General features: G+C 45.0%; 8 protein-coding genes across 15 annotated transcripts in view; 4 read left to right on the top strand and 4 right to left on the bottom strand.

Annotated features, from left to right (window-relative positions):
* Nucleotides 1-5518, bottom strand: part of LOC111072430 (diacylglycerol kinase eta) — a 40747-nt gene extending 35229 nt beyond the window's left edge. For 2 of the 5 annotated variants that reach the window (XM_022364341.2, XM_022364349.2), the window contains exons 1-2: nucleotides 4713-5516; nucleotides 620-733 (exon numbers count right to left, since the gene is read on the bottom strand). In XM_022364341.2, coding sequence (XP_022220033.2) covers nucleotides 620-733; nucleotides 4713-4958 — 360 coding nt within the window. In that variant the 5' untranslated portion in view covers nucleotides 4959-5516. Of the gene's footprint in view, nucleotides 1-619; nucleotides 734-4712 lie in introns of all 5 variants that reach the window. The other 3 variants (XM_022364316.2, XM_022364360.2, XM_022364332.2) reach the window with 3 other exon arrangements.
* Nucleotides 5519-7564: 2046 nt separating this feature from the next.
* Nucleotides 7565-8633, bottom strand: LOC111071558 (pyridoxine/pyridoxamine 5'-phosphate oxidase). Its single transcript, XM_022362974.2, has 2 exons — nucleotides 7860-8633; nucleotides 7565-7804 (listed from the first exon to the last, which is right to left on the bottom strand). The coding sequence occupies exons 1-2, from the start codon at nucleotides 8628-8630 to the stop codon at nucleotides 7730-7732; spliced, it is 846 nt and encodes a 281-aa protein (XP_022218666.1). The 5' UTR covers nucleotides 8631-8633; the 3' UTR covers nucleotides 7565-7729.
* Nucleotides 8612-9721, bottom strand: LOC111071567 (pyridoxine/pyridoxamine 5'-phosphate oxidase). Of its 2 annotated transcripts, XM_022362987.2 has the most exons (3): nucleotides 9607-9721; nucleotides 9484-9543; nucleotides 8612-9413 (listed from the first exon to the last, which is right to left on the bottom strand). In XM_022362987.2, coding segments are annotated over exons 1-3 (741 nt in total). In that variant the 5' UTR covers nucleotides 9608-9721; the 3' UTR covers nucleotides 8612-8733. The 2 variants fall into 2 exon arrangements, with proteins under 2 accessions (XP_022218679.1, XP_022218686.1); XM_022362994.2 differs by having other exon boundaries at nucleotides 9484-9721.
* Nucleotides 9722-11529: 1808 nt separating this feature from the next.
* Nucleotides 11530-16820, top strand: LOC111073121 (arrestin domain-containing protein 17). Of its 2 annotated transcripts, none has more exons than XM_022365300.2 (5): nucleotides 11530-12387; nucleotides 13011-13363; nucleotides 13430-14294; nucleotides 14359-14475; nucleotides 15689-16820. In XM_022365300.2, exons 1-5 carry the CDS (start codon nucleotides 12273-12275, stop codon nucleotides 15838-15840), a joined length of 1602 nt encoding a protein of 533 aa, XP_022220992.2. In that variant the 5' UTR covers nucleotides 11530-12272; the 3' UTR covers nucleotides 15841-16820. The 2 variants fall into 2 exon arrangements, with proteins under 2 accessions (XP_022220992.2, XP_022220983.2); XM_022365291.2 differs by having other exon boundaries at nucleotides 14359-14538.
* An 87-nt stretch (nucleotides 16821-16907) lies between these two features.
* LOC111073139 lies at nucleotides 16908-18672 on the top strand. Its single transcript, XM_022365324.2, has 3 exons — nucleotides 16908-17379; nucleotides 17496-18263; nucleotides 18330-18672. Exons 1-3 carry the CDS (start codon nucleotides 17262-17264, stop codon nucleotides 18512-18514), a joined length of 1071 nt encoding a protein of 356 aa, XP_022221016.2. The 5' UTR covers nucleotides 16908-17261; the 3' UTR covers nucleotides 18515-18672.
* Nucleotides 18673-19045: 373 nt separating this feature from the next.
* LOC111073131 (arrestin domain-containing protein 3) lies at nucleotides 19046-21408 on the top strand. The gene is made up of 4 exons (XM_022365312.2): nucleotides 19046-19716; nucleotides 19781-20106; nucleotides 20170-20827; nucleotides 20897-21408. Exons 1-4 carry the CDS (start codon nucleotides 19605-19607, stop codon nucleotides 21298-21300), a joined length of 1500 nt encoding a protein of 499 aa, XP_022221004.2. The 5' UTR covers nucleotides 19046-19604; the 3' UTR covers nucleotides 21301-21408.
* Nucleotides 21409-21945: 537 nt separating this feature from the next.
* LOC111073710 (arrestin domain-containing protein 5) lies at nucleotides 21946-23719 on the top strand. Its single transcript, XM_022366178.2, has 3 exons — nucleotides 21946-22094; nucleotides 22333-23316; nucleotides 23391-23719. The coding sequence occupies exons 1-3, from the start codon at nucleotides 21983-21985 to the stop codon at nucleotides 23543-23545; spliced, it is 1251 nt and encodes a 416-aa protein (XP_022221870.2). The 5' UTR covers nucleotides 21946-21982; the 3' UTR covers nucleotides 23546-23719.
* Nucleotides 23549-26436, bottom strand: LOC111073718 (arrestin domain-containing protein 3). 2 transcript variants are annotated; one of them, XM_041595094.1, is made up of 5 exons: nucleotides 25963-26403; nucleotides 24913-25262; nucleotides 24723-24857; nucleotides 24299-24401; nucleotides 23554-24234 (listed from the first exon to the last, which is right to left on the bottom strand). In XM_041595094.1, exons 1-5 carry the CDS (start codon nucleotides 26072-26074, stop codon nucleotides 23948-23950), a joined length of 987 nt encoding a protein of 328 aa, XP_041451028.1. In that variant the 5' UTR covers nucleotides 26075-26403; the 3' UTR covers nucleotides 23554-23947. The 2 variants fall into 2 exon arrangements, with proteins under 2 accessions (XP_022221881.2, XP_041451028.1); XM_022366189.2 differs by having other exon boundaries at nucleotides 23549-24234; nucleotides 24299-24857; nucleotides 25963-26436.
* Between the last annotated feature and the right edge of the window lie 152 nt (nucleotides 26437-26588).

Raw genomic sequence — 26588 nt, 5'->3', positions numbered from 1 at the left:
GTTGCGCGGTAATTTCATTTGGTAATTGTATCCTGCAATTTGCTTTTGCTCTGGGGGCAATTTGATGGAGAAAAAAATCACAGCCCGCAGCTGGCAAATGTGAAAGGTCATAGAGAGGGGGAGCATAGGAGAAGAAGGCACAGTGAGTGAGGCAAAGATAGATCCGGCATCCATCAAACTGCATTGGAACGCAGCCAGCATGGAATTCATTAGCGGAAAATGGCCAATCAAAAGCACTTATCATCTCCGGTTAAATCACAAAAAGGGAAGGCAGTTTCCCCTCAAGGGATTCATCAGCTCTGGTCCTACAAAGGGATCTATCATCTCTGGTTCTACAGAGGGGTCTTTCATCTCTGGTTCCCTTCATGTAGGCTCTCTTTAATCTACGTTTACCCCCAATTGGAATCAAGATACCTGGAATTGGAACCCTTTGAACAACAACATCGTCATGCAATGCAGGTGGGGTACCTTGGCACTACGTATACGCAGCGTAATCATATCGCAGGCTTCTCTTATTTACGTTGACATTTGATGAGCTTTGATTAGCAGCGTAGTAACAGTTTCCCCCCCACCCCCACTCAGATTACTGTGTAATTCTTGCATTCATCTTAAAACTTACCTTCTCATCCTTGGCATAGAATAAATTATTTCGCTTCAAGCGAAAGTAGCGACGTCGCCAGCGCTGAAAGGACCAGGTGTGCTTCAGCAGGAAACCCTCTTTAATGATGGCAGACTAAAGAAAAATAAAGAGAATAGATGCGGGCATTTAAACAGCGTCGAATTAGACGTTTCCACTTAGTTAGAAAAACATTTATTCCAATGGCAATTAGCCATTGATGGCGCTGACATTGCACTTCACACTGGAGAGTCAATAATAATGAGTGCCACATGGCATGTCACAGCGCCCAGAGGTACATGGGACCTGTAACTGGAGATGGACATGAACCCGCTCCGGTCTGGTCTGTGGTGCCGACCGTCAATTGCAATCTACGGCTGGATGTCAAACATAATTGGCTGCAGGCTAACAAAGGCCAATGGCAAGTGTGGCTCTGTGCCGCTGTGGTGTGTGTGTGGGGCAACAATATGGCGAGCAATCAATTGTGCAAACAAAGGCCAATCACACTCAACCACAGACACATTTTTCTCTCCCCCATTCACACTTATTTGCGAGCCGCGGACAAAAGCCAATGCCAGTGTGAAAGTGTTGTGAGGGAAAAGCGAAATATAAAAGTGTAAATAAGCATCGGGGGCCAGAAGGCGACAAAAGTGACAATAATCTGGGCCAATTATATGACAAATAAACCTTTTGATTTGAGCAAATTGTGCGACTTGGTCAACTTAGTTGGACAGCTCTCACTCTCTCGCACTCTCCCTCCTTTAGAGCACTTCAGAAATCGATGAGAATGGAAAGAGAAAAAGGAATAGGAATAAGAATAGCCATGCCATGCCGCTGGCTAAAAAGCGCACAATTGCAATCCGTTTAAGTTTCGTTTCAGCCAGATCAAGCGCAATTTACTCCCACTCCTACACCCCATCCACCGGCCACGATTCCTTGGGGGACTAAAAGGAAATTCAACGTCAAATAATAATGGAAAAATCTTTAGAAGAAATTGCAACGAATCAAGTTGTAGAAAATTCCATTTGATTTTATTTTCTCCATTCTGTTTGTGCAGCAAAATTGAGGAAAGGAAAGCGGAAGAGCGAAAATGTTTGCGCAGCTAAGAAGAGTGGCCAACTAAAAGCTATTTTTAATGGCCAACTCTGACTTTAATTGTACTGAAAAGTTAACACACAAATTCTAAAGAAATTCTACTGCCACTTAGGTTGAATGACCCCGCACAAAAGCCGTGGGAAAATTCAATTGGAAAATTACTCCTCTGCTGGCCACTTTCAAGCTGTGAGTAAAAATCAAAGTTACGGTGCTATCATATCAAGATCAATCATCGTCAATCAATCATTCTGTGTGCACGGCCATGGCTACACATTAAGTATACGGCAAAGTGGCCAAAAGCCGACAAAGCCAGCGGCCGTCCATCAGGGCACAAGGCACAAGACAGCAAGACCAAAAAAAAGATGATGATAAGCAAGTTTGAAATTTTACGTTAGCCGGGTATTGATTTTGATTTAATATTTCCTACTGCTGCCTGGTCCCTGGCCCAACCCCTCATTTCTCTCTCTTTTTTTTTTTAGAGGTAAAAAGATACAAGATAAATAAAAAAAAAAGAAAAGACCGGTCCAGGGTCCATAGATATGGATATGATTTTCCCTTGTTGCTGCTCTCTCAGTTACGCAGCGTAAATATAACGTACAAATTTCCCACACTCTCTTTATTGGGGGTTGGGTTTTACGCTACTTTCTTCCTTTGATTTTCCTTAGCGTTTTGTTTGGCCTTTCCTTTGGTTTGACTTAGCTTCTCGATCTTTTATTGCCTCTTTTGCTACATTATGTATTAGGATTATGCTTAGCTTTCGCCAATATCCACGCTACGTTTGCCTTCTCTCTGACTATTTGATTTTATTTTGTGCCTGAAGTTTATAGAAATTAGCAGTTGGATAAACAAGGAGACCCAGCAGGAGCACATCTTGCGAAGGCTCACGTGAGTAGCAAGAAACAGTTGGCCAATTGTCTGTGTAAATAGTCGTAAATAATTCAAAAGTTCTTCTTCACCAGGCACGGACATGGGCACGGGCACGTGGCAAGGGCAAAGAGTGAGTTGAATGGGCCTGTCTCGAGGATATTGCGGCAAAAGTCTGCAAAAGTGGGCTCAAATAAAAGCAGTCGACAGACAATGCTATCCAGGACTTTTGGCTTTGTTTATTTTGTAGGTTTTTTCTCTGTATTGTTGGACTTAAATGGCTGAGAGCTGGGGGAGAGAAATATGTAAGGCAATTAAAGCAAATAGAAGCAGGTTAATCGCATTTCAGGGGAATATTTAATAAAGATTTTAATTTTTGAAACAAACTTATTCTGCTTAAAGCACAAACTATTCTTTTGTGTGAGGATTTTCATCTGCCAACGTATCTATGGTTATGAACCGCACTGTTCTGCCAACTGTTGAGGTTTTCATGACTGCCCTCTCGCTCTTCACTTCTCCATCTCTATTGTTCTACGTGTATTCTCTCTGCTGCTGCCGGTGTTTTGTGCTGCCATCCAGCTCAAGCACTAAGAAGCTTTTGTTTAACGTTTTGCTTATTGTTTTGCGGTTTGACATATGTAAACCCCCCCACACACACAAACACACATGTACATACGATAATGTGTGTGTTGAGGAGGACCACAGCCATGCCTCCATCTCCTTTAGGGTGGCACTTGAATGTTGCTTGTCTGTCACAATCAGGCAAATGTGTTTTGTTCAGCCGTCAAAACGAAATAAATCACAAATAATAAATGCCTGCACTTAAAGCACAAATTGCAAACGTGAAAAATTGTGGGAAAATTGCGGGCGAAAATGTAGCGAAAGTATTTGCTAGAATTTATATTGTTTATTTTGCTCTCTCATACATTCGAGTGTATTCCCCGGAGAGGTCAAGAGCCCCTGCCTGGACTTGGCTGTACTAAAAATACAATCAAAATCCTTTTCGAAAAGGCCAAGATGCAGCGATGCGTATAATTAACATCAAATGGCCAGAGCAACGCGGTTCGAGTGTGGGCGTGTGGTGGCGGGGGGTTTGAACTTTTGCCACTGTAACAAATTATTGAAACGACTCGTTGTCCAAGGGGATAATGAGAGAGAGGAAGGTTTTTGCAGAAGGTGCGTCGAACGCTTCAAAGTGACAACAAAACCATAAAGAACTTAATTGAAGCTTTCCTCGGGCTTCCTTCCTTTTCGCTTCAACATTTTCGCGGAGTTTTTTAGGGGCTTTCCTTTCCTTTCTGTTTATTTTCTTTCCTTTCCGTTGCTTTATACTTTCCTTTGAGAAAGCCGCTGTGCAACTATGGCAACATTTAATTAAAATATATGAATGGTTTAATGGCCTTCTTTTCTTTTGTTTTGTTTTGTGTGGGGCTCTCATTTTGTTGAGGTGATATTTTGTGGCCAGCGCCTGAAAGTCTGATGTCTGACGTTCGATGCAAATTATGATAGCTTTAGGAGCAGCTTTGGGACGCGACCCTTGATCTATGTGACACGAGATGACGTTGACACTTGAAATGCGGCATTAAAATATTCAGCAACTTCTTGAACTGCGCCTCTGACCTTTGGCAAACGGCACTGCCAGTGGCAGCACTGCTGGCGCCACTTGCAACATAAACCCTCTGGCACACACACGCAACGCCCTATCCCTCCTACCTCACTCTTTTTTGCGTGGCATGCAACTTCCGCTCCAGAAACTTTAGAGCTGACGCTCTGCTGCATCGCTGCATGGCTGACAAAGCCATGGAGGACTCTTTTCACTGCGGCAGTGCAGTGCAGGCTATACAGCCAGAGGGAAATTGAGTCTGGAAACTGCTGCCAGAGCTACAATGTCAGAGGGAAACTGTCAGGAAGTTCTGTTCCAAAAGGAAGACTTTCACAGGGAAACTTCGAAAGGAGAAACTTCCAGAGGATTATTGCCAGAAGAAGCACTAGCAAAGGGAAACCTGACAGAGGCACACTTCCAGCGAAAAGACTGTAAAAAGGAAGCACCCAGTGAAGGAAACACAGGCACAGCTGCCAGCGGGAAACAAACCCTGCCGGTGGGAGGAAGAAGGAGGAGGAAACTACCAATACTCACCAGATTATTGTTGCGCTTGGTGGACATGCGACGCTGGAAGAGGCGTGCCGGTTCCGTTTCAATTTCCGACTCCGACTCGGTGTCATCGCCATCCCGGCTAATCGAAATGATCGGTATGATGGGCACTGGCGAGAGGCTGCCAGAGCTGCAGCCACTGCTCCTGCCAGAGAGGCTAGAGAGGCTGCGTCCACTCCTCGGGCTGCGGGGACTGGCCACGTGGAGGGTGTCCAATTTTAAGTGGGCCATTGTCGGGTTTCGCTTACATTCACGTTCACGTTTACGTCTACGTTTTCTCTTCTACTTCTTGGCTTTGTAAAATTCCTTTGCATACTTTCAGGCGGGCGGCGGCAGCGACGGGGCGGCTTCCTTGGGGCGACTGTCACGTTGCAAGGACACGCAGCACAGCACGCAGAGCGTTGAATACAAAAAAAAAAATAATAATACGGGAACCCTGCTTAGAGTGGACGCACCAGTAGCCGCAGGTGGCAGTCCCCAGTGGCTTTTCGTGCTTATGTAAAAAGTTGCCGGGACACAAACACTGACACACAATGGAGGAAATACACCCCCAACCTCTAGAATTCCTATAGCTAGGTCTCTGTCTCTGTATCTGTGTGTGTTTCTATGTCCTTTGTTTGGTTGCTTAAGGGTCACACGCTTCTGGTCCAAGAGTGGCTTATGATATTACAATAATTGATATTACGAGCATATCAATGTCCGTCCTTTCGCCGTAGCACAAAAAAGTGTATACATTCAATATCAATAAATTTAGCAAAAATACTTGCACATAAACACATGTATATACCGTCCAATATCTTTTATATATTTATTTATGTATATGTTTTTGTATATGTATGTATATATTTGTTTAAGCAACACTAACTAATTTTTGCAATTGGAAAAAACGTTAATCAATTCAATAAGTACACGAGTACAAGTCGGGAGTTTGAGTTCGAGTCACGAGTACACCGCCAACATTTAACGCCACATAGAAAATTGTCTAGCAAAAAATTGTCGTACACAAAATAACACTCTCGAATTTACACAGACAAATTCTCATTTACGAGTATACAAATATATATATATATTCACGATTACGTTTACAATAATTGAAATTTTCCCTTAATTATGCTTGCCCCAACTCCGGGTTTAAAAAAATATTCTACTCTGCTAGCACTGCCCGCGCCTGAAGCCTGAAGCTATTGTTCCTTGCTCTTCCTTTTTTTTTTTTGTCTATTTTTATTTTCTGGTTGGGTTTCCCCTTTCTCCATTCGATTTTCCTTGCTGTGTGCTGTGTGTTGCGTGAAGCCTGTCCTGTCTGTGTGTCCTATGTGCTCTGCTCTGCTCTGGACTGAATAAGTCGGAGCCGCGCGGCGTACTGTACGAGACCGCAACCCTCACTGTCAGCTGCCACCGAGTGTGGCACAGAGCTTGGGCCCCAAACACTCTGTGGCTCCTTGTTGGCTAAATAGGGTTGTCAGGGGTGGCCAAAAATATCAGTTGAAGATAGCACTTGGCTCTTGTTTGGGGATTTTGATTAACTAATTTGGTGGAACAAATTTTAAAATTGTTATTGGATTGAAATGTAATTTTTTAAGACAATTTTCGGAGCATTAATTTCTTCTTCTCAAGATATGTTGTGTTGTTTTGCGCTCAATGTTTCCACTTACATATCTATCTATTTCGGTTTTACCCATTTTATTTATCTCTCACTTCAGAGGCGCTGGCAACTCTGCAGCACAAAAACAGCAAAGGCAGGATTCATTATCCTGGCCAACAAGTTTTTGTGCTCTTCATTTTGCGGCCCACATTCGTGTGAGAGAGGCTCGTTCAAACGAAAAGCGAGGTAAAAGCAGCAAGAGAGAGTACACACCCACGCAAACAGGCCGAGCAAAACAAAACGCCGGAGAGCGAAAGCGAGCAGCAAAGCGCAGACGAGGACAAAGTAAACAGGAAAGCCGAAAAATGAAAATTGAGAGGCAAAAATGTCGGAACAGAACAGAAGCAAAGTCCCGACACTGAGATGGGCCACAATTACAAAAGAGTGCAAAAGCAAATTTGTTGAGTGGCAACCCCAGTGGGGTGGATGGGCTTATGGGTGGATGGTTGGATGGATGGGTGGCCAAAGGCCAAAGGGGTGTGTGCTTTTCCGGCCTTGCGCTTTGGCTTTCACTATTTGTTGTCTGCTGTTGTCGCTGACGCCCCCTCACCTCACCTGTACAGCTTGTACTGTGTGTGTGTGTGTGTGTGCGGTGTGTGTATTTATCCGGCAAACGGCCCACACATCCATCCCGGCGGGCATTACTCTTTACGCTTGACTGCAGTTCCCTATTTATTTTATTACACTTTCACGTGGCTCACATGCACACACACACACACACACACACACACACACACACACAGCCATCCACACACACACAACAAATAGCAGATGAAGCAGCCCACCATATTTGCCTTCTTTTCCGTTTCCTTCAATTAGGAAAACTGCCAGCTGAGTTTTTTTAATGCATTTTAAATGCGATTGAGTCACCAGGCTGAACGAACACACCCCATGCTGAACATTTCGCTTAAAATTGAATCTGGCAACAATCCGGAAATGACATAAGCTCTCGCCCAGTTAACTATTAATTCAATTTCCAAAGGCTTCCCCATCCAGATTGACAGGTCATTAAATGCATTCAATTTCCCAACAGAGCTTCTCCCTGACCTTTTGGGGCATTATTTTCACGTAATTGAATGAATGAAAGTTTTCCTTCACTAGCAGCGGGGGCTCCCGTTCCAGATAATTGAATGGCGTTAATTGGATGCACTTAACCATTAAAATTTATTTATTCATTTAAGAACTTTAAGCTTTATTTAAGAGTTAAATTAGAATATAATTTATTCCCCGTCTGAAGATTCTTTCCCACTTCACTAATAGAATTTAGAACTGCAAGTTTTCGGTCTAACTTTGTTTAGATGATGAATGATTAGTGGATAAATGCCAAATATTAATATGAAAAAAGAAATGGACCTCAGTTTCAGCTGTCGGGCTCCACGCAAGAGTCATAGACCCAGTCATGTCTCTCCGCATTTATGTTATCAGCTCTAGCGCCCTGCAAGAGTTATCGGAATACATTTTGAGCACAATTAAAGATCGATTGGACCTACCCGTGGCATCATTAGGCAGCGCCTGAACCTCATGCATGTCCTTCCATTTGGCCCGTCCATGCCAAACTCATAGAGACATGGCGTGAGCAGAAATCCGCCCCAATTGGACGGCATGGGGATATCCGACTGCTGCTGACCAAACAGCGAGTTCATGCACTCGGCGAACCACTGGAAGACGCCAGATATGCCCGAGGTGGCTGCCTCCGCCGACTGTGGGCCATAGGCGAGACTGAGCTGGATGTGGCGCGGATACTTGTGGAACTGGTACAACGCCTGCTCAGCGCTCAGCTGCCGCGCGAGGCCAGCAATGCGAACGCTGCGCATAAGCGGTGCCCAGTTGAAGTGCAGCGACACGTGCGGATTGCTGCTGATCTCGCCCGCCTGTCGGCTGCCGAGGCTCGTGTAGAAAGTGATCCCATTGGAGTTCACAGCCTCGATTTTGGTCAGCCGCGTCACCGGCTCGCCGGCCTTGTCCACGGTGGCCATGCACGCGAGTCGGGGTCGCAGCTGTGGCACCCGCTGCTGAACAGCCGCCAGCCACTGCTGGAAGATCAGGTAGGGCTCCTCGATCGTCTTGTGCTCCTCGCGAGGCTGTGTGCTGGCCAATCGAAGGCCCGTCGATCGGTTGCCCTGCCGCAGGCGGCACAGCAATGGGCCCGAGGCCAGCGACTCCCACAATTTGGGTAACAAAACTGGGGACATGATTGGAATTTCAACGATGAGTTTTCTAAATGATGTGAATCGAATGGACATTTTGATTTTAAATTTCATATTTTCATATTTCTAATGACAATTCAATTGCTACCTCTAAGCGCTTTGGAAGACATTACGAATGCATTTGGAACTTAGCTATTCAAGTGGTTTTTTTCTCTGCCTAAGGAGCCAATCTCTCGTAGATCCAACCATCCTCTCCGCCATGCACCAGCTTGCCATCAACCTCCGACTGCACGCCATCGCCGCGCCTGAAGCGAATGCGATCGTGCAGGCGATCCGTCTGTCCCTGCCAGAACTCTATGAGATTGGGACGCACCAGATAGCCACCCCAATTGGGCAGTGGCACCTCTCCGTCTGGTCCTAGTTTGGCCTTGATACCGGCCTCCACTTCATCCAGGTAGCCTCTGCAGGGAATGCGCTGACTTTGCGGGCTGGCAGCGGCTCCGATTTGGCTGGCCCTTGGCCGCTCATGGAAGTACTTCAGAGAGTCCTCCTTGGAGATTTTCTCTGCCACTCCCTCGATGCGAACACTGCGCCGGAGGGGCATCCAGTAGAAGGATATGGCCACATTTGGATTGGCCAAAATCTCGTCGGCCTTGCGACTGCCGTAGTTGGTGAAGAAGGTGAATCCCTCGGCGGTGGCCTCCTTGACCAGAACAAAGCGATTGGAGGGCTTTCCCTCGGTATTCACAGTGGCCAAGGCTGCCGCATTGGGCTCGAGGATCTCCGGCGTCTTTAGAGCCAGCTCCAACCAGTCGCGAAAGACGCAAAAGGGATTCTTTATCTTGATATTCTCCTCCAGAAAGGCATCCTTGCGCTCGTGGTACTTCAGGCGCAAAGCTTATGTTGGGGAATTCACAATATTTATGATTATTCTCAGTTCCTAGCTTCAATTGCATTGAAAACTCACCTGAAAGCTGCACATCTGGCTGTCCCTGGCTCATTCTTCGCACTGTTCGCAGCAGTCGCACTGTTTTTTATGGGGTTTTGGGTTTTAGTTAGTTGTTGCGTTTACGACCACACGGCCACGTACTTGCTAGAAGGTGAGATCTCACGATAAGTGCTTGCTAAAACGTTATCTGGCTTGTTTATTCAATCCAAAAATGTAGATTGGATGTTTCAATTGCAATTCACAGCTGATTGTTAGGCAGAGTTGCCACTTCGCTGGAAAAAGTTAACATTTGTTAGTTCACAATTTCCCAACAGGGCTGCCAACTTGTTTGATTTGCAGCGCAACTGCTGCTTTTGTGACGTCACAAGTGTCAGGTGTAAAATAACAAATTGGCGAAGAAGAAGAAAGAGCGCGCGCGTGCTTCCTCGAACTGGACGCAAGATCTCCTGTGTCTGTGTCTCCAAGTGTCACTGGCCGTATGTACCCCATAAAAAACAGTGCAACTGCTGCGAACAGTGCGAAGAATGAGCCAGGGACAGCCAGATGTGCAGCTTTCAGGTGAGTTTTCATCCTTATACGCTGGGCCGCAACGAATGGAGCGTCATCTTGTGCTCCTCGTCCAGGTCGTACTTGGATGCGGCGTCCTGTTGCTAAATGTGGTCGGCCTCACCACTGAATCTGAATCTCCACTGCTCGACGTCACATCGAAGTCGTCGTCGCTACTTACATTCTTGAATACGGTGACTGGCACTGAAGCGTAATCATGGTCATGGTCAACATGGTTGTCACCTGTGGCGGCGGGCTGGTCAAGATTTGGAGTTGCGTCCACACACACACACACACACACACACACACTATATGCTCAAAATGGGATGCTCCGGCTGTTGCTACAGGCAAGGCATTTACTGGTACTATATCGTTACTAACTAAGTTAACGTTACGTAGTTACTGCACGGTACGTAGTTAGTTTAGGCAATTAAGCGAGTTTAAGCCGATTTGGCGCGCGTCCGCAGAAATTAATAATGTAATAATATTAGACGAGTATCATCTATCCCATATGGTATTTATATATCCCACAGCTTGGCTGATTATAATTAATATACATATGTATTTATGTTTGCAGACTTTTCTACCCGTACCGAAATGGAAGGTACTTGTAATAGCTGCATTCAACTTTCAGGGCACTATGTTCCATTATTAATACATTCGTGCGGTAAGTTGTCTCTGGTCTGCTCTGGTAATACATCCAATAGTCATATATTTTCGTCCTTTTGACAGGTACCAGTTACAAAGGAGTCCAGCGTAGGTTCGAGGAAAATCAACTCGGCTCTACACCTTGTAGTAAAACAAATAATAAATAGGGATATTCAAACAACCTCGTGGCAATGGTGTCTGATCACCGTCCTGCCATGTTGACTGGCATGTCCGAAGCCTACAAAGCGTTCCCGGTTCTACGGGACAAAGAGCATTTCAAGGGGACTCACGAAACACATGCTCACGGATGTTACGGACTATTTGCATGGAAAGTATACACAAGACGACTGGAAGAGTAAGTTGGAAAATGCGCCAAAGTTGGACGACTCAGCGTCTGAGAAGCTATAAAAACTTTACGAAAGTGAGCTTCGAAATTGGAATATTATTATGGAGCGCCATTTCGCCATTTCATCGGATCCCTTAAAACTCTATGCAGTGCACAGCAGGAGATTGGTGCATCTGGGCAAGGCCCTGATCTCAAAAGTGTACGAAATTATGATGTACGCGATAAACTTGCACCCACATGCACCCATATTATACAGTCCGTGTGGTTGGGCTTATGCTTATGCTAACCACCCCAAAAACATTTAGCAATAACGCGTAACAAACACAAAAAATGGTAAAAGTTTATTTTAATAAATTCCATTTATTTTAAACGAAAACAGCTTAAAATAAATGCCTGCTGCGCAACTGCAGCTTTTGTGACGTCAGGCCCAGAACCACCCTCTCAGTGTGTGTCCTTTTGGCAGGGGTTGTTGCCACTATTTGGGGCTTGGAGTCCTGCGACGATGATGCCATACAGATAGAGCAAATCCAACACGAACTGCTGCTGGACGTGTGCCGTGTGCGAATCGAGTGCGGAGCGCAAGCGAGAAATTATAGAGAAAGGCCAGACGACAGACAGGCAAAGCGGGGGCAAGGAGCATTCTAATTCCGTGAAGAAAAATTTAATATTAACAAAGATATTTATAGAAATATCGCCATAAGACGAAATCAGTGCCGTTTCAAGTGTTTTCTTGTGGCTGTGAAAAAAAGTTCTAGGACCTCAAAGGCAGTCGCAAAGTAGGTTAAAGCGGTGCGAGGGACGGCAAAAGTCAGATTCAGAAAGCAAAGGAAATTTTTGTTGGCTTTCCTTTTAGCCACATTTTGGAGGTCGGTGTCGGTCGGTTGGTCGGGTTTGCTGGTTTTTGTGGCTGGAGCTGCATGTGTGTATGCCGCAGGGGCAAGAGAAACTGCAAATGCAGTGCGCGTGCAACAAAAACAACAACAACAAAGGCGACGACAACAAAAACGAAATGCAAATGGCTTGATATCAAATAGCAAATGAACTTCGTATTTCTAAACATTTCAATTGATATTCTCTAACCAAAAATCCAACAACAAACAACAACAACAACAAAAGTGATATTTTCTACGACTGTGGCTTGATTTTTGCACAGTATAAAACAACACACACACACACACACAATACACACACACAGAGTGACACAGGGGGGAAAACAGACACAGACACGCCACACACCACACGACACACGACAACTATATAGCAATATATGCCAATTGAGTGCCTTATATCATTTGATAATAATCCACAAGGTGTCTACTATGCCGGACAGGAGCTATCTGGCGTTGTTGATCTCAGCGTCGATGCCACCAAGCGAATCAAAGGTGAGCCAGAACAAAAGGGGGAGGGTATGACGATGCGGCTGGGGGGTTGTACTTTGGCTTGATGCAAGTGCATCCATACATGCCTTACTAATATTAATTTTAAATATTAATTTAATTTCCTTAAATACCATAACATTCGCTCTGACACCTCATGACTCACGGGGCGTATGCGTGATGCGGAAAAGCACTTAACATTTTAGTTGCATTTAAATGCACGAAGGACACGAACTAATGCCATTATTAAAATGTATCTGGGGAGCCCTCAGCGACGCCATTTTGTATGTGCCATGCAATTAATCGTGGTTCCTGCCGGAACGTGGGGAGGGGTGGTTTACGGCTACCCCTCTACTGTTAGGCCCCTGTTTAGTCGGAGTCTTGTGGTACTTTTCAGTTCGTTTATGTGCTGTGTGTTTTCTTTTTGGCATTCCGCCATTTTTATTTATCCATGAACTCGTTAAAGGCGTGGCTGGTGTGTCTACGGCGATGACTACTCATGACGATGACGACGACGACAATGATGATGTTGTTTGCCGAATTGCAATTTAATTTGGAGGCAAACTTAGTCATAGTTTTTGGGCACTGTTTTTGACCTGCTTTTTCGTTCATGTCTCCCTCTTCTATAGGCATCCACGTCACTGTCAGCGGCTATGCCAAGATACGCTGGATAAAAAAGGGATATCCGCGCGATAGCGAGCGCGCCATGTGCCGTGCCTATCGATCGTATCTGTCATCGAGATCGTATGTGCTGGGATCGTGCGCGAGCAACTCGTTTATCGACTGGCCCGCCGGCGAATACTCGTACACATTCCATGTCATCCTGCCCGACAATCTGCCCACATCGTTCGATGGCAAATATGGACAGATACACTACGAGATCATAACGACGATCGAGCGGGCCGGCCGATATCCAAAGGTCTTCAAGCTGCCATTTACCGTGATACAACCATTAGACCTGAATGCCGATGCTATATACAGAGTGAGTACACAGTATATTCTCCTCTGAAACGAAAGTTATTTAATTAACTGCGACTGTGTTTTGTAGGTGCCCTTGGAGATACTCGATCGTAAGCGTTTCTGGAGCTTTTGCTGCCCCACGGGACCGCTGACTGTGAAGTTCTCCACACCCTACTGCGGCTATGCACCCGGCCAGAAGATCCACTTTGTGCTATACATCAACAACGAGTCCTCCATCGACATCACCGAGTGTGAGGTGAAGCTGAAACAGGAAGTCAGCTACGAGTCGCACGATCCCCATCACGAGTATCGCTACGACAAGCATCTGATAGCACAAAAACAGTTTGGCAATGTCCTGCGCTGGTCGAGAAAGGTGTATAGGGGATTTTTGGATCTGCCATCGATACCGCCGACATCGGTGAAGCCCACATGCCCCATTAGTGTTAACTATTCGATTAAGATCATTGTCAATCCAACGGAATTCCACTGGAAGCTGAAGCTAAAGATTCCACTGACCATTGGCAGCATACCGATTATGGATGGACCGGAGGCCCTGCTGCGCTTCAATCGACAGCAGCAACAGCACCAAGTAGTTAGTCAAAATTTACAAATGTCAACGCAACAAAGGCCGCGACACAGAGATCGTGATCGTGATAGGGATCGTGATCGTGATCGGGATAGGGATCCGAATCAGAGGACACCAACCGCACAGCAGAGAACACATTTGAGTAGCATTACAATTAATAACAACAATCATGGACGTCTAGTGGGTGGAGGACTACTGCCGACCAATAGCAATATGAATATGATAGTGAATGCCAGTCCAACGCCCACTAGCTCCACGCCCTCATCAACGCCAACAACTGCCGCCCTTAGGCCTCAAATGGCCTCCATGCTGCCAGCGATATTGGTGACCAGCGACAGCGATAATCCTCCCGATTATATACCAATGAGTAAGTATGCTTGAAGCTGCCTTTAAATTCCATTTCTAATGGGATATGTTTTTCCATTTTGTAGTGCCTCCCTCGTATGAAGATGCCATGGCTCTGAGTGAGAAATTCAGCGATGATACTGAGTTCTTAACAAACGTTAGCATGAGCAGCATTATGTCCGCTCAGGCTGATGTTACCACAAGTGAGCCCTTTAAGCCGCGTTATCCGGTCTATTACGAATATGAGACACCGACCATACCGCCCGGTAGTGATGATTCCAATGAATCCGACACATAAAACATCCCCTCCAAAACATAAAAACAAAAATTAAAATTGTTTAACAAAAACTGCAAAAGAACCAACACAAAAAAAAATGCTAAAAAAAAAAAATTGAATGAATGGCTGAGTGGCATTTTCTACAGCAAAATTCTTATTTTATTCCATTACTTAAATGTAGTTAGAAAATTGTTCTTTAATCTTTTGTATTCTGTTTAAGTATTGAGAGAGAGAGAAAGATCCATATACGATGATCCGTAATCGTTGTCTGTTTGAGCATAATTCCAACTGTCTGTATTTGTCTGTAATTCCTTAAAATATTTACAGATCTCTTCAAGATCTTCTTTTGTCTGCCTCTGACTTGCTGCATTTTTTGTAGACCTTCAGAGTGCTCTTCCGAGACCTTCTACCATCTGTCCCGTTCCGTCCCGTCCAATATCTTACTCTTTTGAAATCTCTTTACTTAACAGAATATTACTTACTCAAATATCATATTCAATATTTATTCGTATTCTTATTATAAATGAAATTCTGTAATACATTTAATTGCACGTTTTATCATATTTATAATTAAATATATAAATTGTCCAAGTGTTTATTCCATTAAATTAACAACAAATTATTGTGCGTTTGCTCCAAATAATTCCATTATTTCCGTTACATATATTTCGATGACAAATACATATACTATATAAAAGTTTTTAATTTAGAAATTAATATTTTCAATTGACAATTGATATCAGAAATATATATACACATATATTTATAAACAACCAAATATCATTATATTGAAATCAATGCTTTCTTTGAGCATTGTTTAAACCTTAAGCTGAATATATAATAACCGATTTATGATATAAGAACTGCAACATACATATACATATATATCTTTTTACTCAACTTCCATCTTTACTTACTATGCATTTTTCTTATAATTAAATGTAAGCCAACTGCAAGGGTTTTTCAAAAATGTGCTTAACTTGTAAATTTGTTCTCTTGTTACCGCTCCCCACAACATGCTACATGCCACACATTTTTGTGTACCGTCCATAACCGACCACGACCACACCCTCAACGACACCTGAACATCTCCTTCTGAACTCTGCTGATATATGATACTCATACTGATCCTGCTACAGAGACGCTTTACGATGAGGCCAATGCCCAGCTGCGCCTCGCCCTGAACCCGGATTCGGCAACGGAGATGGCGACAGCAGCAATGATGGATGAGGAGGTGACCACCAGCACACCGGCCGGAGGAGAGCCATGCTTTAGCTATGAAAAGAAATGAATACCCCAAAAAAGGAAACACCAAACAACAATTACATATTTACTCGTAATCAAAATATTATAAAAGAAACTAAAAAAGGAGATTGGAAATCGGAGATAGAAAATCGAACATTTTTATAGAATCAAAAACAACTAGAAGATATGCGAGTAGTATACGAGAATATATTTTACAGCAGGGTAGAAACTATATAGAGTAAACCGATTTGAATATGATTTTTATTTTCTATCGTATAAATTTTAACTTTGCTTTCTAACCTTCACTTTAAACTATGCTAAAATTGCACTTACGACTAAATTCTTGTCTTTATTTTCTTTCTTGTCTAAACATCTTTCCCTTATAAAGAATGGCGTTTCTCATGCATTTCTTTTAAACAAATTAAATTAAAAAGTTGACAAAAATTTATACAAAAATACACAAACACAGTGAGCACTGTGAGCCACAAATATATACGAAAGGAAAACAACGTAGTGAAATCATAGCAGAAAAACACTCTTTCTAGGCCTAAGCAAAACGATAAAACAGAACCCAAAAACAAATCTGCACAATTTTAACCGAAGAATTAACAACAATTAATATACAAAATTAGCATTTTCCAAATATTCAATGTATAGAATATTAAAAAAAAAAAACAAAACAAAAATATATATGAGAAATTTACACAAAATTTAGCCAAATTCTTCTACGTTTATTTATGATTTCTCATGATGAAATTTTTAGTTGTAGCATCATCATCATAACCTTTTAGGTGTCTAAACATAAATATTAAACACATTAATTAGAATATTTATATATATGTGAAGAAAGTGAAGTGTCTTTTGCTCTACCTTTATATTTCGATGTATACTTTGTACTTTCTTTGATTTTAAAATGTCCAGTCTAACCAAAAATCATATAAGTATATGCCTAAGTCCTATCTGTCTTCAATTAAGTTAAATCCAAAGTCAATAAAGCAACATACATATATGTATATGAACTATACCCTAAAACAGAGAGAAAGAGTTTGATTAGAGTTCGTTGTATTCTCCTTCACATTTTTGGGGGGCATACATTCATCTGTTCCGCCAGAAACAGAAATCTCAAACCCTAAGCCAAGTCATAAACGTAATTTATCTTTATTTCCAGTCCAGCCAGAACAGACGTCGACCCACAAAATCACAAAAAGTAACAACAAAATCTGTTGTGCGCGTAAGTACAATTGGCTGTGGCGCGTGTGGATAGAACAGTTGGAACAGGAACATTTTTCAGAGCTCCATCAGAGGCCCCAAACTAGTCGCAGTCACTTGTCAGCCGCCTGTCGACACGGCCGCACTTCGAGTCGCCTCCATGGTCGGGGCAGTCTCGTCTCAATCGCGTGTAGTGCAAATTACACAAAATTCTGTTTGTTAATGATATGAAATTTTCCAAACGAATGGCCAGTGAAAATGCCAATAAAATGTGAATTTAATTTATCGCGTGCCGCTGCCGTGTACTGCACGGGTGAACAAATTTTGGGTACCCTCTCCATTGGAGTGGACCGCAAGAAGGCTGTTCCCGTGGAGGGTAAGTGGCAGCTGCCATTAGGCAAATTAGTTTTATATCTTTGGAGATTTTCTCCGTTCGTGAGCGATTAGATAAGCGGACACATCGGTCATACTGATCTCATATACCTTTCACAGGTATCAGCATTACACTCAGTGGCATCAGCCATGTACACTGGCAGGAGTCCCTGGCTGGGCCACCACAAATTGAACATAATGACAGCTCCAGGAGCTGCGTGGAGCCTACGAAAGTGGATTACAAAGGCGACAAAGTTCACATAAATCAAGTGAAGAAGTTGACTGCTGGACAACGCCTACTTCCGGGCATTACTCAAGTGTGGAACTTTGAATTTGTCCTGCCCGACAGTCTGCCAGCCACTTGTCGAGTGGGTAATGGCTCTGTCGAGTATGCCCTTAAAGTGATTATCGAACGAAGGAGCAAGCATTACAAGTGCTTCACGCAACGTTTGGTCATCAGAAGAAGCCTTGCATTTACAGATCTCCAGCCGCAAATGAAGGAGCATTCATTGCTGAGACTTTCACTACCAAGAAGTGTCTTTGTGCCAGGTCAAAGTGTTGGCTACGCAGTGGCATCGAAGGAGGGATCTGCTGCCATCACACGCCTATGCCAGTGCATCAATTATGAGTGTCAGAAACCTGAAAGAAAGATAAAGAAAGTGATACGTATCCTATCGGAGTGCTCTGAACTCCAAGCCGAACTTCGGCTGCCTTTGACCTCTCCCATTATGACTGATGAAAGGCAGCCACAGCCCATAGAAATCAGCTATTATGTAGAGACTGTAAGTCACATGAAACCACCTCTAAGGCTGGCAATTTGTGTGGGAACTTCAGCACCACCTGCCATTTGTAGCCTCGAATCTTCGCGTCTTTGTTTTGTGAATTTGGGTGAGTATGGGCCCATACGAGTACTGTTTTGATATAATGATCTCATTACACCTGGTCTACTTTTAGCTTTGAGTCAGAGTGAATTGTTTGAGCCAATTAATCAGCTACTGGCCCACAGCTGCCATTCCCAGGAAACTGGCGCCCTGGCACTGGGTAAACACTGTGAACGGATTAAATTACTGAAGTGCCAGAAGAAACAGTCGTATGTGCAATTGCTAATGCGGTATTTCTATAAAAGATTGCTGCCTTAGCACGTGCCTGTCACAGGGGAACATCAATAATAATATTATTATTAAATGTGGGTATGCCTTGGAATTTCCATGTTTATAATGATATACGTTTAAAAATGAATGGAATTTAAATTGAACCCAACCCAAGTGAGGGATTAAAACTAAACAAGTGGCACCGAGAGTGGAGTTTCCCATTTACCTCAGAATCTCATTCTATCATGCTGTAACCAATCTCATTGTCACCCCATTAAGAGTCTATAAAAGTAGCCAAAATCTCAAACTCTCCTACGTATCTCATCTTTCATCCATTGTCTGCCTATTCAACCCTTAAGCCAATCTTCACTTCATTATGCATGCAAAATTAATGGAGCAAACCCACCCAAAAAGATGTCGAGGTCTTAATTATGCCCCATAATGTGGCAGCAAAATGTGCGAACGGGTTGAGGGCCAACACCCAAACATTCGCCCAATAAAGTGCTTGACTGTGACGCACTTTGATTGCTTTTGTGTTTGGTCAAGAATTGATGTATGGTAATGCTCCTCGTACTCGTACTCGTACTCGAACTCGTATGTAGCTCCTGACCTCGCCAGCATCCGCCCCGTTGCGTTTTTGGCCATGTTTTCGTTTTGTGGCTCAACAAAGGAAACTGAAAGGAGAGACAGAGAGAGCGACAGAGACAGAGACAGAGAGAGAGAGTGTGAGAGCGAGTGGGAGAGTCAATGGCGTCTGCTCCATTTCCGAGCGATTCGCGTTGAAATATTAGACCAGAAGCAGACTGTAGACAGTAGGCAGTAGACACAGGCTGCACAGACGCAAGGCGCCAACTTATTGATTCGTTTCGCTGTGTCCCCGCCGCCAGTACGCCAATACTGTCCCCAAACCCCCGAAAAATAAAAGAGAAAGCCTGAAAGACGATGGCGGCGGCAGTGGCGGCAGTGGCGGATGCTGTACGCCAACACAAAGAGGTCCGTGCCGTGCCGTAGTGAGAGCGAGAGCTCAGTGCGCGTCTGGCTGTGTGGAAGTTGGGTTCGAGCTGCTGTGCGGTTTTCTCTTTTGTTGATTTCCTTTCGAATGCAGTGGAAGTGAAAAGAATTCGGAAGCTGCAGCACCATGCCCACCACCTGTGTTTTTCAGCTGGATCGCCTGAATCCCATCTACAACAGCGGCGAGTACATAAGCGGACGCATTCTGCTACGCACGGATAAGGTGAAGCGCGTCAATGGTGAGCCGTAAAGCAATACTAACCAATAAAGGCATTACAATTCCTACAAAATTTCTGTTGCCAGCGGTCTATGTGACACTGGAGGGCGAGGCCAAGGTTCAGTGGACAATGAGCGGGAAGAGTGAGACGGCCAACTATTCGGGCCATCAGCAGTACCTGCACTCCCGCACCAATGTCTTCGACAATACACTGTTCCGTGCTGGCGTCCATGTCTATGTCCTGACACTGCGCATCCCACCCGATTGTCCGAGCACCTGCAAGGGTCCCTACGGCTACATTGCCTACACCATCTCCCTGACCATCGACAAGCCCTGGGGATTCGATGAGATCTTTCGCAAGCCCATCACAGTGGTGCAGACATTGGATCTTAACTTCAATTCCGAGTTTGCGGTGGGTTCAGTGAACTCCAGAGAGACGTTTCTATTACATCTAAGACTCTCCATTTATCTGCAGCTGCCCGTCAAGGATGAGAACATTAAATATCTGTGCCATTGGCCGTGCGTTTCGGGTCCGATTTGCTCCTCTCTGGCATTGCCTGCCTCTGGGTTTACGCCGCTGCAGGAAGTGCCCTTCCGCCTGGAGGTGGACAATCAATCGCCGCACTACGACATCATTGGCGTGGAGGTATCCATCAGGCAGCATTTTGTCTTCCTCTCACGCAAACCCGTGAAGCGAAATTTCTATACCAAAACGCTGACCAAGGAACTGATCACGGATCGCACGCTGCGGCTGTCCAAGCGGCAGTATGAGTCCAGCATCTGTGTGCCCATGGACACGCCCCGTTCCACGCTGAATACCAATTACATTGTCTTTATCCACTACACGCTGCAGGTGAAGCTAAAGACGGGCTGCTTCCATTACGACACAGATCTGTCGGTGCCCATTGTTGTGGGCACCACACCGCTGCATCATTTCCGGAACACTGTCCACACCACACAGCCGACGGCGAGGACAACGACCCCAGAGCGGCAGCGACTGATAGAGCGAGTGTCACCCCGTCCGCCAGTGGTGGCCGAGCAGGAGGAGGAGGAGGAGACCAGCCTGGAGGCGGCCACGGATGATCCGCATCAGAGCATAGACGATGATGAGCCGCCCTCGTACGACAGTTGCCGTGAGTGTCAAGCAATCAAGCAAGAGAAAGGTGTTTGGGATCCGATTTTCATTTTGAGTATCTTTGCAGTTCCACCTTCCTTCAGCTTTGCTACTCTGGCAGGCAGTCAACAGACCTTGGAGAGCCACGGCGGTCAGCATGTGATCCTCCATAAAATTCATATGCCCAAATTTCCAGGCTTCAGCACCTTCATTGGCAGGGCCCCGACCCAGGGCATGGAGGATTCCGGTCTGGATATGCAGCTGTATCGTTCGTACGGCTCATTGAACACCGATCAAACGGGTCGCAGTCTGGACACCTTTGGCTCACTGTGTGGTCCGCTGTCCGAGCAAGTAGAGCTAGAGGCTGAGCATGAGCAGGCGAATGAAGTGCAGCTGGCGGTGCAGGTGCAGGTGGAGCCAGCACAAGTGCATCATCCACGTGCACGCGTGCGCCAGAGTACAGAGGACATACAGGATGAGCATCTATTTTAGGAATAAATCAAAGTGTCTTCAATCGATAGCGATATACGTATTAACATCCTAAGTAACAGTAACATAAGTGTTCAGACCAAAAGGCTTAAACCATACTATATATATATATACATATATGTATATATATATATATTAAGGGTGGATCCCAGTCCGTCGTACTAGAATTAGAGCGCAAAACGAACTTAATTGAAGTGCCAAAAACATTAATTTTTCTAGCATATAGTTAGCATATTTTTCTCATTGCTCTTTTTAAATTTAAATATACATATATACGATTTATTACACAATAATTATACTAAGTACAGACTAAAAGGTGTTCATCAGTGGACAATAAATAAAGATATATGTACTCGTATACGAGAAAACAATTTGTTAATTGGATCGTCCTTGAGTCGTCAGAGGAGGTGCGCCTCCAGCCCCATATGTATGCTACACCAGACACTCGATGTAGTGCATTTTAATTAAATTATAATTTGCTCGCCAAAAGCGAGAGCGGACTGGCAGTGGCGTCGCCCCGTTGCCAGATTAGATAGAGGCGATAATAACCATGGTATCGCTGGTAGCATTCACACCTATAGTATAACCGATAAGGCCGGAATAGTTTGCCTGTTTTAATGGGCGAACATATTGTCGACAAGTGGCAGACATCAGCGAGCAGTCGTCGAGTCAGGAGACAGTCAGAATGAACCACCGCTGTGACATGCAATTGGACAGCCCCAGTGGGGTCTATCGGGCCGGGGAGACGGTTAATGGTCACATCTATCTAACCCTAACGGAGCGTGCCCTAATAAAAGGTAAGAGAGTGTGACTCATGGGGGTATACTCCGGTGATAACTACCCTCAAGTGCGTGGTGAATCACCGTGCATCAAGATCAAGTTCCATTTATGGTATGGCTGGTATGGCTGCTAGGATAAGGGGCACTGGGGCCGAGTGAAAGTGGCTTTATTTATTGATTGCCAAGGTTGATAACCTTATCAATATTTACTGCTAAGTGTTCCGAAGTGTTCAAAGTTGTTTGATTATTTTTGCAGCCATTTCCCTGGAGGCAAATGGATTTGCAGCCACCGAATGGCAGCAGCCCCAAAAGGCAGCGAAACCCAAGAAATCCGAACAGCAAAATCTTCAAGTGGAAAAGCAGTCGCTGGCCTTTGAGCAGCGTGTGGATTACTTTGCCAAAATCGATTACTTTGTGGGATCGGAGGCGGCACAGCCACAGCTCATGGATGCCGGCACCTACAGCTATGGTTTCCATGTGAAGTTGCCCAAGAGCTGCCCCAGCAGCTATGAGGGCGTCCATGGACACATTCGTTACACTTTGCAGCTGCTGATGCACAGCAGTGCGGTGCAACCCATCGATGTGATTCACACACGCCAGCTGCAGGTGTACGCCGAGAGCGAACTGTGCAAGGAGTCGCGCAGTGGCGAGGTGCAGTGCCTGGAGCAGACGCCACGGACGAAGTTCTGGCAGCGACCCCTGCAGCTGCAACTGCAGATTCCCCGCCAGGCCTACTCGCCCGGGGCGGGCATTTCAGTGCATGTGAAGCTGCACAATCCGCAAAAGCTGCCGCTCAGGGAGGTGGTCTACAAGCTGAACATGGTCAGCAGCTATGTGGGGCTGCAGCGGAACAAACCAAAGCGTCGGGACATCAAAGTGGAGAGGCAATCTCTGCTGAGCAGCGGCCACGAGCTGGCCAGCCTGCCCCGCAGCGAACTGGAGCACTTCCAGCATCTTCATATGCTCCAAGTGCCCCAGACGCCGGCCACACTATCCTCGGCGGCCTGCGCCTGCCTACAGATCAACTACGAGGTGGAGGTGCTGGTACGCACGCAGCAGGAGAAGCGCTCCATCATGGCACAAGTTCCCATTACCATTGGCAATGTGACGCCACCCTGTCCGAATGCCATCCGTTCAAGGGATCTCCTGGCAGCCTCAGCCTCAGCCCCGGAACAGACGCCCACGCCGGGCACAGCCACGAAATTGGCACCCGACTTTAGCGCTTCCATGACCTCATTGGGTATGTTGTCTCCTCTTGATTTTGATTGATTTCGGCCTCAAGTTAATGCTCACCCTACCCCACCCTTTTCTTAGCCTCCAATTTTCGCGAGGCCGAATTTATGACGGCCACCAATTTGAACAAAAGCAACAAGCATGCTCTGTCCGGGGAGCAGCTGGACTTTAAGCCACGTTATGTCTACTATGAACCTGACCAGAACCAGACAAAGAAAGAGCTAGCAGCTCATTGAGTGGAGCAGTGCATTGACATCACATATTATTTATTTTAACCTAAGGAAATTCATTTAAAATTGGTCAGAAAGGTGTGCTTCATTTACAATTAAAATTTGTAGCTATCACTGAGATTTATAAAAAACATTTAAATGTCCAACAAAATATATCGAAACAATATTAAATGCATTGCTTGTGTTGCATTAAGTGGGAGTAGGTATATCCTTAATTATCATTGATCAGAGGGCACAAAAATGTTTCTTAAATGCATTTAAAATCATTATAAAAAAAATAATTACAAGCATTCAAGCAAGCATTTTGTTGCATACTTAAGGGCGCCTTAAAAGTGAGATACAAATGCTAAGAAAATCTTTTCAAAGCTTATGATTTAGTACCAAGTCTGACTGAGGTAGACTCCGCTCCTATATATTGGCATTCCAACCATATGAGGTTCGACTCTCTGCAGCTACATTCGAGTTCTCTGCAGTCGGTGCGGCAGTGGCGCCATGTGGCAGCGACAGAATTGGTACAGCAGAGGGTTGTGGTGGCAGCAGCGGGGAGTCGCTCGCCTCTGGCGGTGCCGTGGGCTGAGCAAAGTTCGTGTACATGGGATAGCGGGGTATGAAGTCATTCGTAGGATGGCGCTCGTCCACGTCCGTGTCGATGAACCTGTCGCCCAGGTTCGTGGCCTCCTCAAAGGTGGGCGGCTCTATAAATAAAATGAAAACAGCTACAGAAATAACAGACAAACGAAAGAGTCAATCGGCACTTACTGCAATTGTCATAGCTGGGCGGCATATCCCCACCCGTCGCTCCCGCTGGTGTGTCGGGCGTCTGGGGTATCCATTCGGCCACATGCGTGGGATCTTCAGCGCTCTGGGCCAGCGGTATAGTGCCAATCACAAGGGGTATATCGAACTCCGAGTCCATGTGGCAGTCGCCCATTTTGATCGAGAAGAGTACCCTGTAGCTGATGGCTATGATGGAGTCGGTCCGTGTGGTGGGCGGCACTGACGGAATGAGCAGAGTGCCATTGATGATGCGCTTGGAGAAGCGTAGCACTCGCTCGCCCTGGCAGCTGCCATGCAGTGCCTTCTCGATATCGCGGGTCTTGTGCAGCGGAGTTTGGGCCTTGAACTGGCTGACTTGTTTCAGCTGCAGCTCAATGCCGTCCAGGTCATAGCCACCCGACTTGTTGTCTATCTCCAGGCTATAGTGTATCTTCTGGCCCGGCGCATAGCCACCAAAGGGTATGGTGAGGGTGGACAGAACCGGACCGGAGCTGCAGGGCCAACAGCAGAAATACTTAACGTCCTCACGCACCAGGGGAATCTATAGAGAGAGCGGCAGTGGATCAGGATTCTATATATGCATAACCCATACTCACCAATAACTCTGGGGACATATTTAGATTGTAGGTTTGGATGACCGTCAGCGGCTGCGTGTAGTCCTTATTGAAGCCCCACTGCTTATCGATGACCAACGAGATCTCATAGTGGATCTTGCCATATTTCATGTCGCACGAAGTGGGGCAATCCAGCGGCAGGGGTATGCTGCAGGTGTACTGGTGGTCGCCACACAGCAGATTCCCCGACCCAAACACTTGGGTGCGTGTGTCCAGATACGTTTGCTTGCCCCGATAGTTTTCAGTGTAGTTCTGCCGCGTTCCATTGATGGTCTTCGTCTTGTGTTCGCTCCAACTCACTTTTGCCTCGCCACGAAAGAGTATGTAGACCTCTGCGAGGGATAAAAATAAACAACAATTATACAGGGCACACTCGATAAAGGAAAAAAAAACTAATATGAGGGTTTCAATGGGTTTTACCCAATGTTAAGAGCAAGAAGTACACTTAATCATGTTTTATTTTGTACTCTCGGGGCAGCACTGTACAGTGTACACTCTCACTTTTATTGACTAATTTCTCTTTGTGTTCACATTCCGCCGGCTGGCGTTCTGTTCGATTTGTTTTGTTTCATACAGTGGGATGAATGTCAATATAACTCGAACACAAGCCAATGAACGCACACAGCAATCGTCGGAGCTTTCATTCATCCCACTGTACTTTGGCACGTTTCGACTTGTTGCTTTTTCTGCAATTCAAAACAATAATTATCTTAATGTGTACATACATTCATATGTATGTACATATATACTAAGCTTTTTGTTGGCAATAGAAAATGTGACAGTCTTCTCTTAATGTGTAATAGGGTACGGCCTAGGGCCTAGGCTCATAAACAGCTATCAAACTAGATGGTACTCCCCCTATAAATAAAAAGTTTAATATTTTTATGGCATCTTGCAATTGTTTTTCACTTGTCAACATTCTTTTAAACCGGTTTTAGCTACACAGAAACAATACTTATCACCATAGCAAAATGCTACATAGAACACTTAATTAATACACAAACAAACTATATATATAAACTGCAGTCTTACCATTCACCGACTTGTTGGAATCTGTATGAAGATTAATGCGTGCATTGATTACCTCGCCGCTATAGTAAATAGGATCACGGTGATCCAATTCAAATTTACACACAGTTGGCATTTTGCCCTCTAAACTAAACTCTCAATATTCCAATGCCGTGACGGAAAGCAATTTAAAATTGTATTATTAAAGGCACATGTTTAGATTATATTTTTATTCCATATACAGGCGGAAAGTCAGACCAAACAACCGACGCGAACGAAACGAAAATGAAATGCAAAAGAGATATCGGAGCTGCGGGCAAAATATGTTTCAGAACGAATCTCCGAGAGAGCGGTAAAGCTTGCGTGACATCATCAGTTGGGCAGAGAGAGGGAGAGAGAGCGAAAGTTGTTGTCGGCTGGCTGGAGCTTTGGGGCGTGCGCTCTCCCCAAGATACGTCACATTGTGTGGGCCCTTTTTTTTTGTTATTCCCACTGATATTCGTGGCTTTTGTTACGAATTACGAGGTCAAGACATAAACAAACAAAAAAAATCACATAAAATTAAATGATATTTTAAGCTCCAAAAAGCTTCGATATCAGAAACAGCTGCGCGGATACTGTATGTGGATTCCACTTGCGTTGCTCCGGAA

This window comes from Drosophila obscura, unplaced genomic scaffold (assembly GCF_018151105.1).
Source record: "Drosophila obscura isolate BZ-5 IFL unplaced genomic scaffold, ASM1815110v1 contig_4, whole genome shotgun sequence".
NCBI classification, from domain to species: domain Eukaryota; kingdom Metazoa; phylum Arthropoda; class Insecta; order Diptera; family Drosophilidae; genus Drosophila; species Drosophila obscura.
Note: the sequence above shows the minus strand (reverse complement) of the source record. Positions and strands in the feature narration are given on the sequence as shown.

Bases quoted from the DNA above. Each gene is read 5' to 3' on its own strand.
- LOC111071558 (XM_022362974.2), bottom strand. From the start codon at position 8,630: ATGAAATTTAAAATCAAAATGTCCATTCGATTCACATCATTTAGAAAA. The intron at 7,805-7,859 runs GTAGGTCCAATC...TAACTCTTGCAG, and splicing joins GCTGCCTAATGATGCCACGG to GGCGCTAGAGCTGATAACAT.
- LOC111071567 (XM_022362987.2), bottom strand. The intron at 9,414-9,483 runs GTGAGTTTTCAA...CCCCAACATAAG, and splicing joins GCCAGATGTGCAGCTTTCAG to CTTTGCGCCTGAAGTACCAC.
- LOC111073121 (XM_022365291.2), top strand. From the start codon at position 12,273: ATGCCAATTGAGTGCCTTATATCATTTGATAATAATCCACAAGGTGTC. The intron at 14,295-14,358 runs GTAAGTATGCTT...TCCATTTTGTAG, and splicing joins TCCCGATTATATACCAATGA to TGCCTCCCTCGTATGAAGAT. The intron at 14,539-15,688 runs GTAGTGATGATT...ATCCTGCTACAG, and splicing joins GACACCGACCATACCGCCCG to AGACGCTTTACGATGAGGCC.
- LOC111073139 (XM_022365324.2), top strand. From the start codon at position 17,262: ATGCCAATAAAATGTGAATTTAATTTATCGCGTGCCGCTGCCGTGTAC. The intron at 17,380-17,495 runs GTAAGTGGCAGC...TACCTTTCACAG, and splicing joins GAAGGCTGTTCCCGTGGAGG to GTATCAGCATTACACTCAGT. The intron at 18,264-18,329 runs GTGAGTATGGGC...GTCTACTTTTAG, and splicing joins TCTTTGTTTTGTGAATTTGG to CTTTGAGTCAGAGTGAATTG.
- LOC111073131 (XM_022365312.2), top strand. From the start codon at position 19,605: ATGCCCACCACCTGTGTTTTTCAGCTGGATCGCCTGAATCCCATCTAC. The intron at 19,717-19,780 runs GTGAGCCGTAAA...TTCTGTTGCCAG, and splicing joins TAAGGTGAAGCGCGTCAATG to CGGTCTATGTGACACTGGAG. The intron at 20,828-20,896 runs GTGAGTGTCAAG...GTATCTTTGCAG, and splicing joins GCCCTCGTACGACAGTTGCC to TTCCACCTTCCTTCAGCTTT.
- LOC111073710 (XM_022366178.2), top strand. From the start codon at position 21,983: ATGAACCACCGCTGTGACATGCAATTGGACAGCCCCAGTGGGGTCTAT. The intron at 22,095-22,332 runs GTAAGAGAGTGT...TTATTTTTGCAG, and splicing joins GGAGCGTGCCCTAATAAAAG to CCATTTCCCTGGAGGCAAAT. The intron at 23,317-23,390 runs GTATGTTGTCTC...CCCTTTTCTTAG, and splicing joins CGCTTCCATGACCTCATTGG to CCTCCAATTTTCGCGAGGCC.
- LOC111073718 (XM_022366189.2), bottom strand. From the start codon at position 26,074: ATGCCAACTGTGTGTAAATTTGAATTGGATCACCGTGATCCTATTTAC. The intron at 24,858-24,912 runs GTGAGTATGGGT...CTCTCTCTATAG, and splicing joins ATATGTCCCCAGAGTTATTG to ATTCCCCTGGTGCGTGAGGA. The intron at 24,235-24,298 runs GTAAGTGCCGAT...TTTTATTTATAG, and splicing joins GCCCAGCTATGACAATTGCA to AGCCGCCCACCTTTGAGGAG.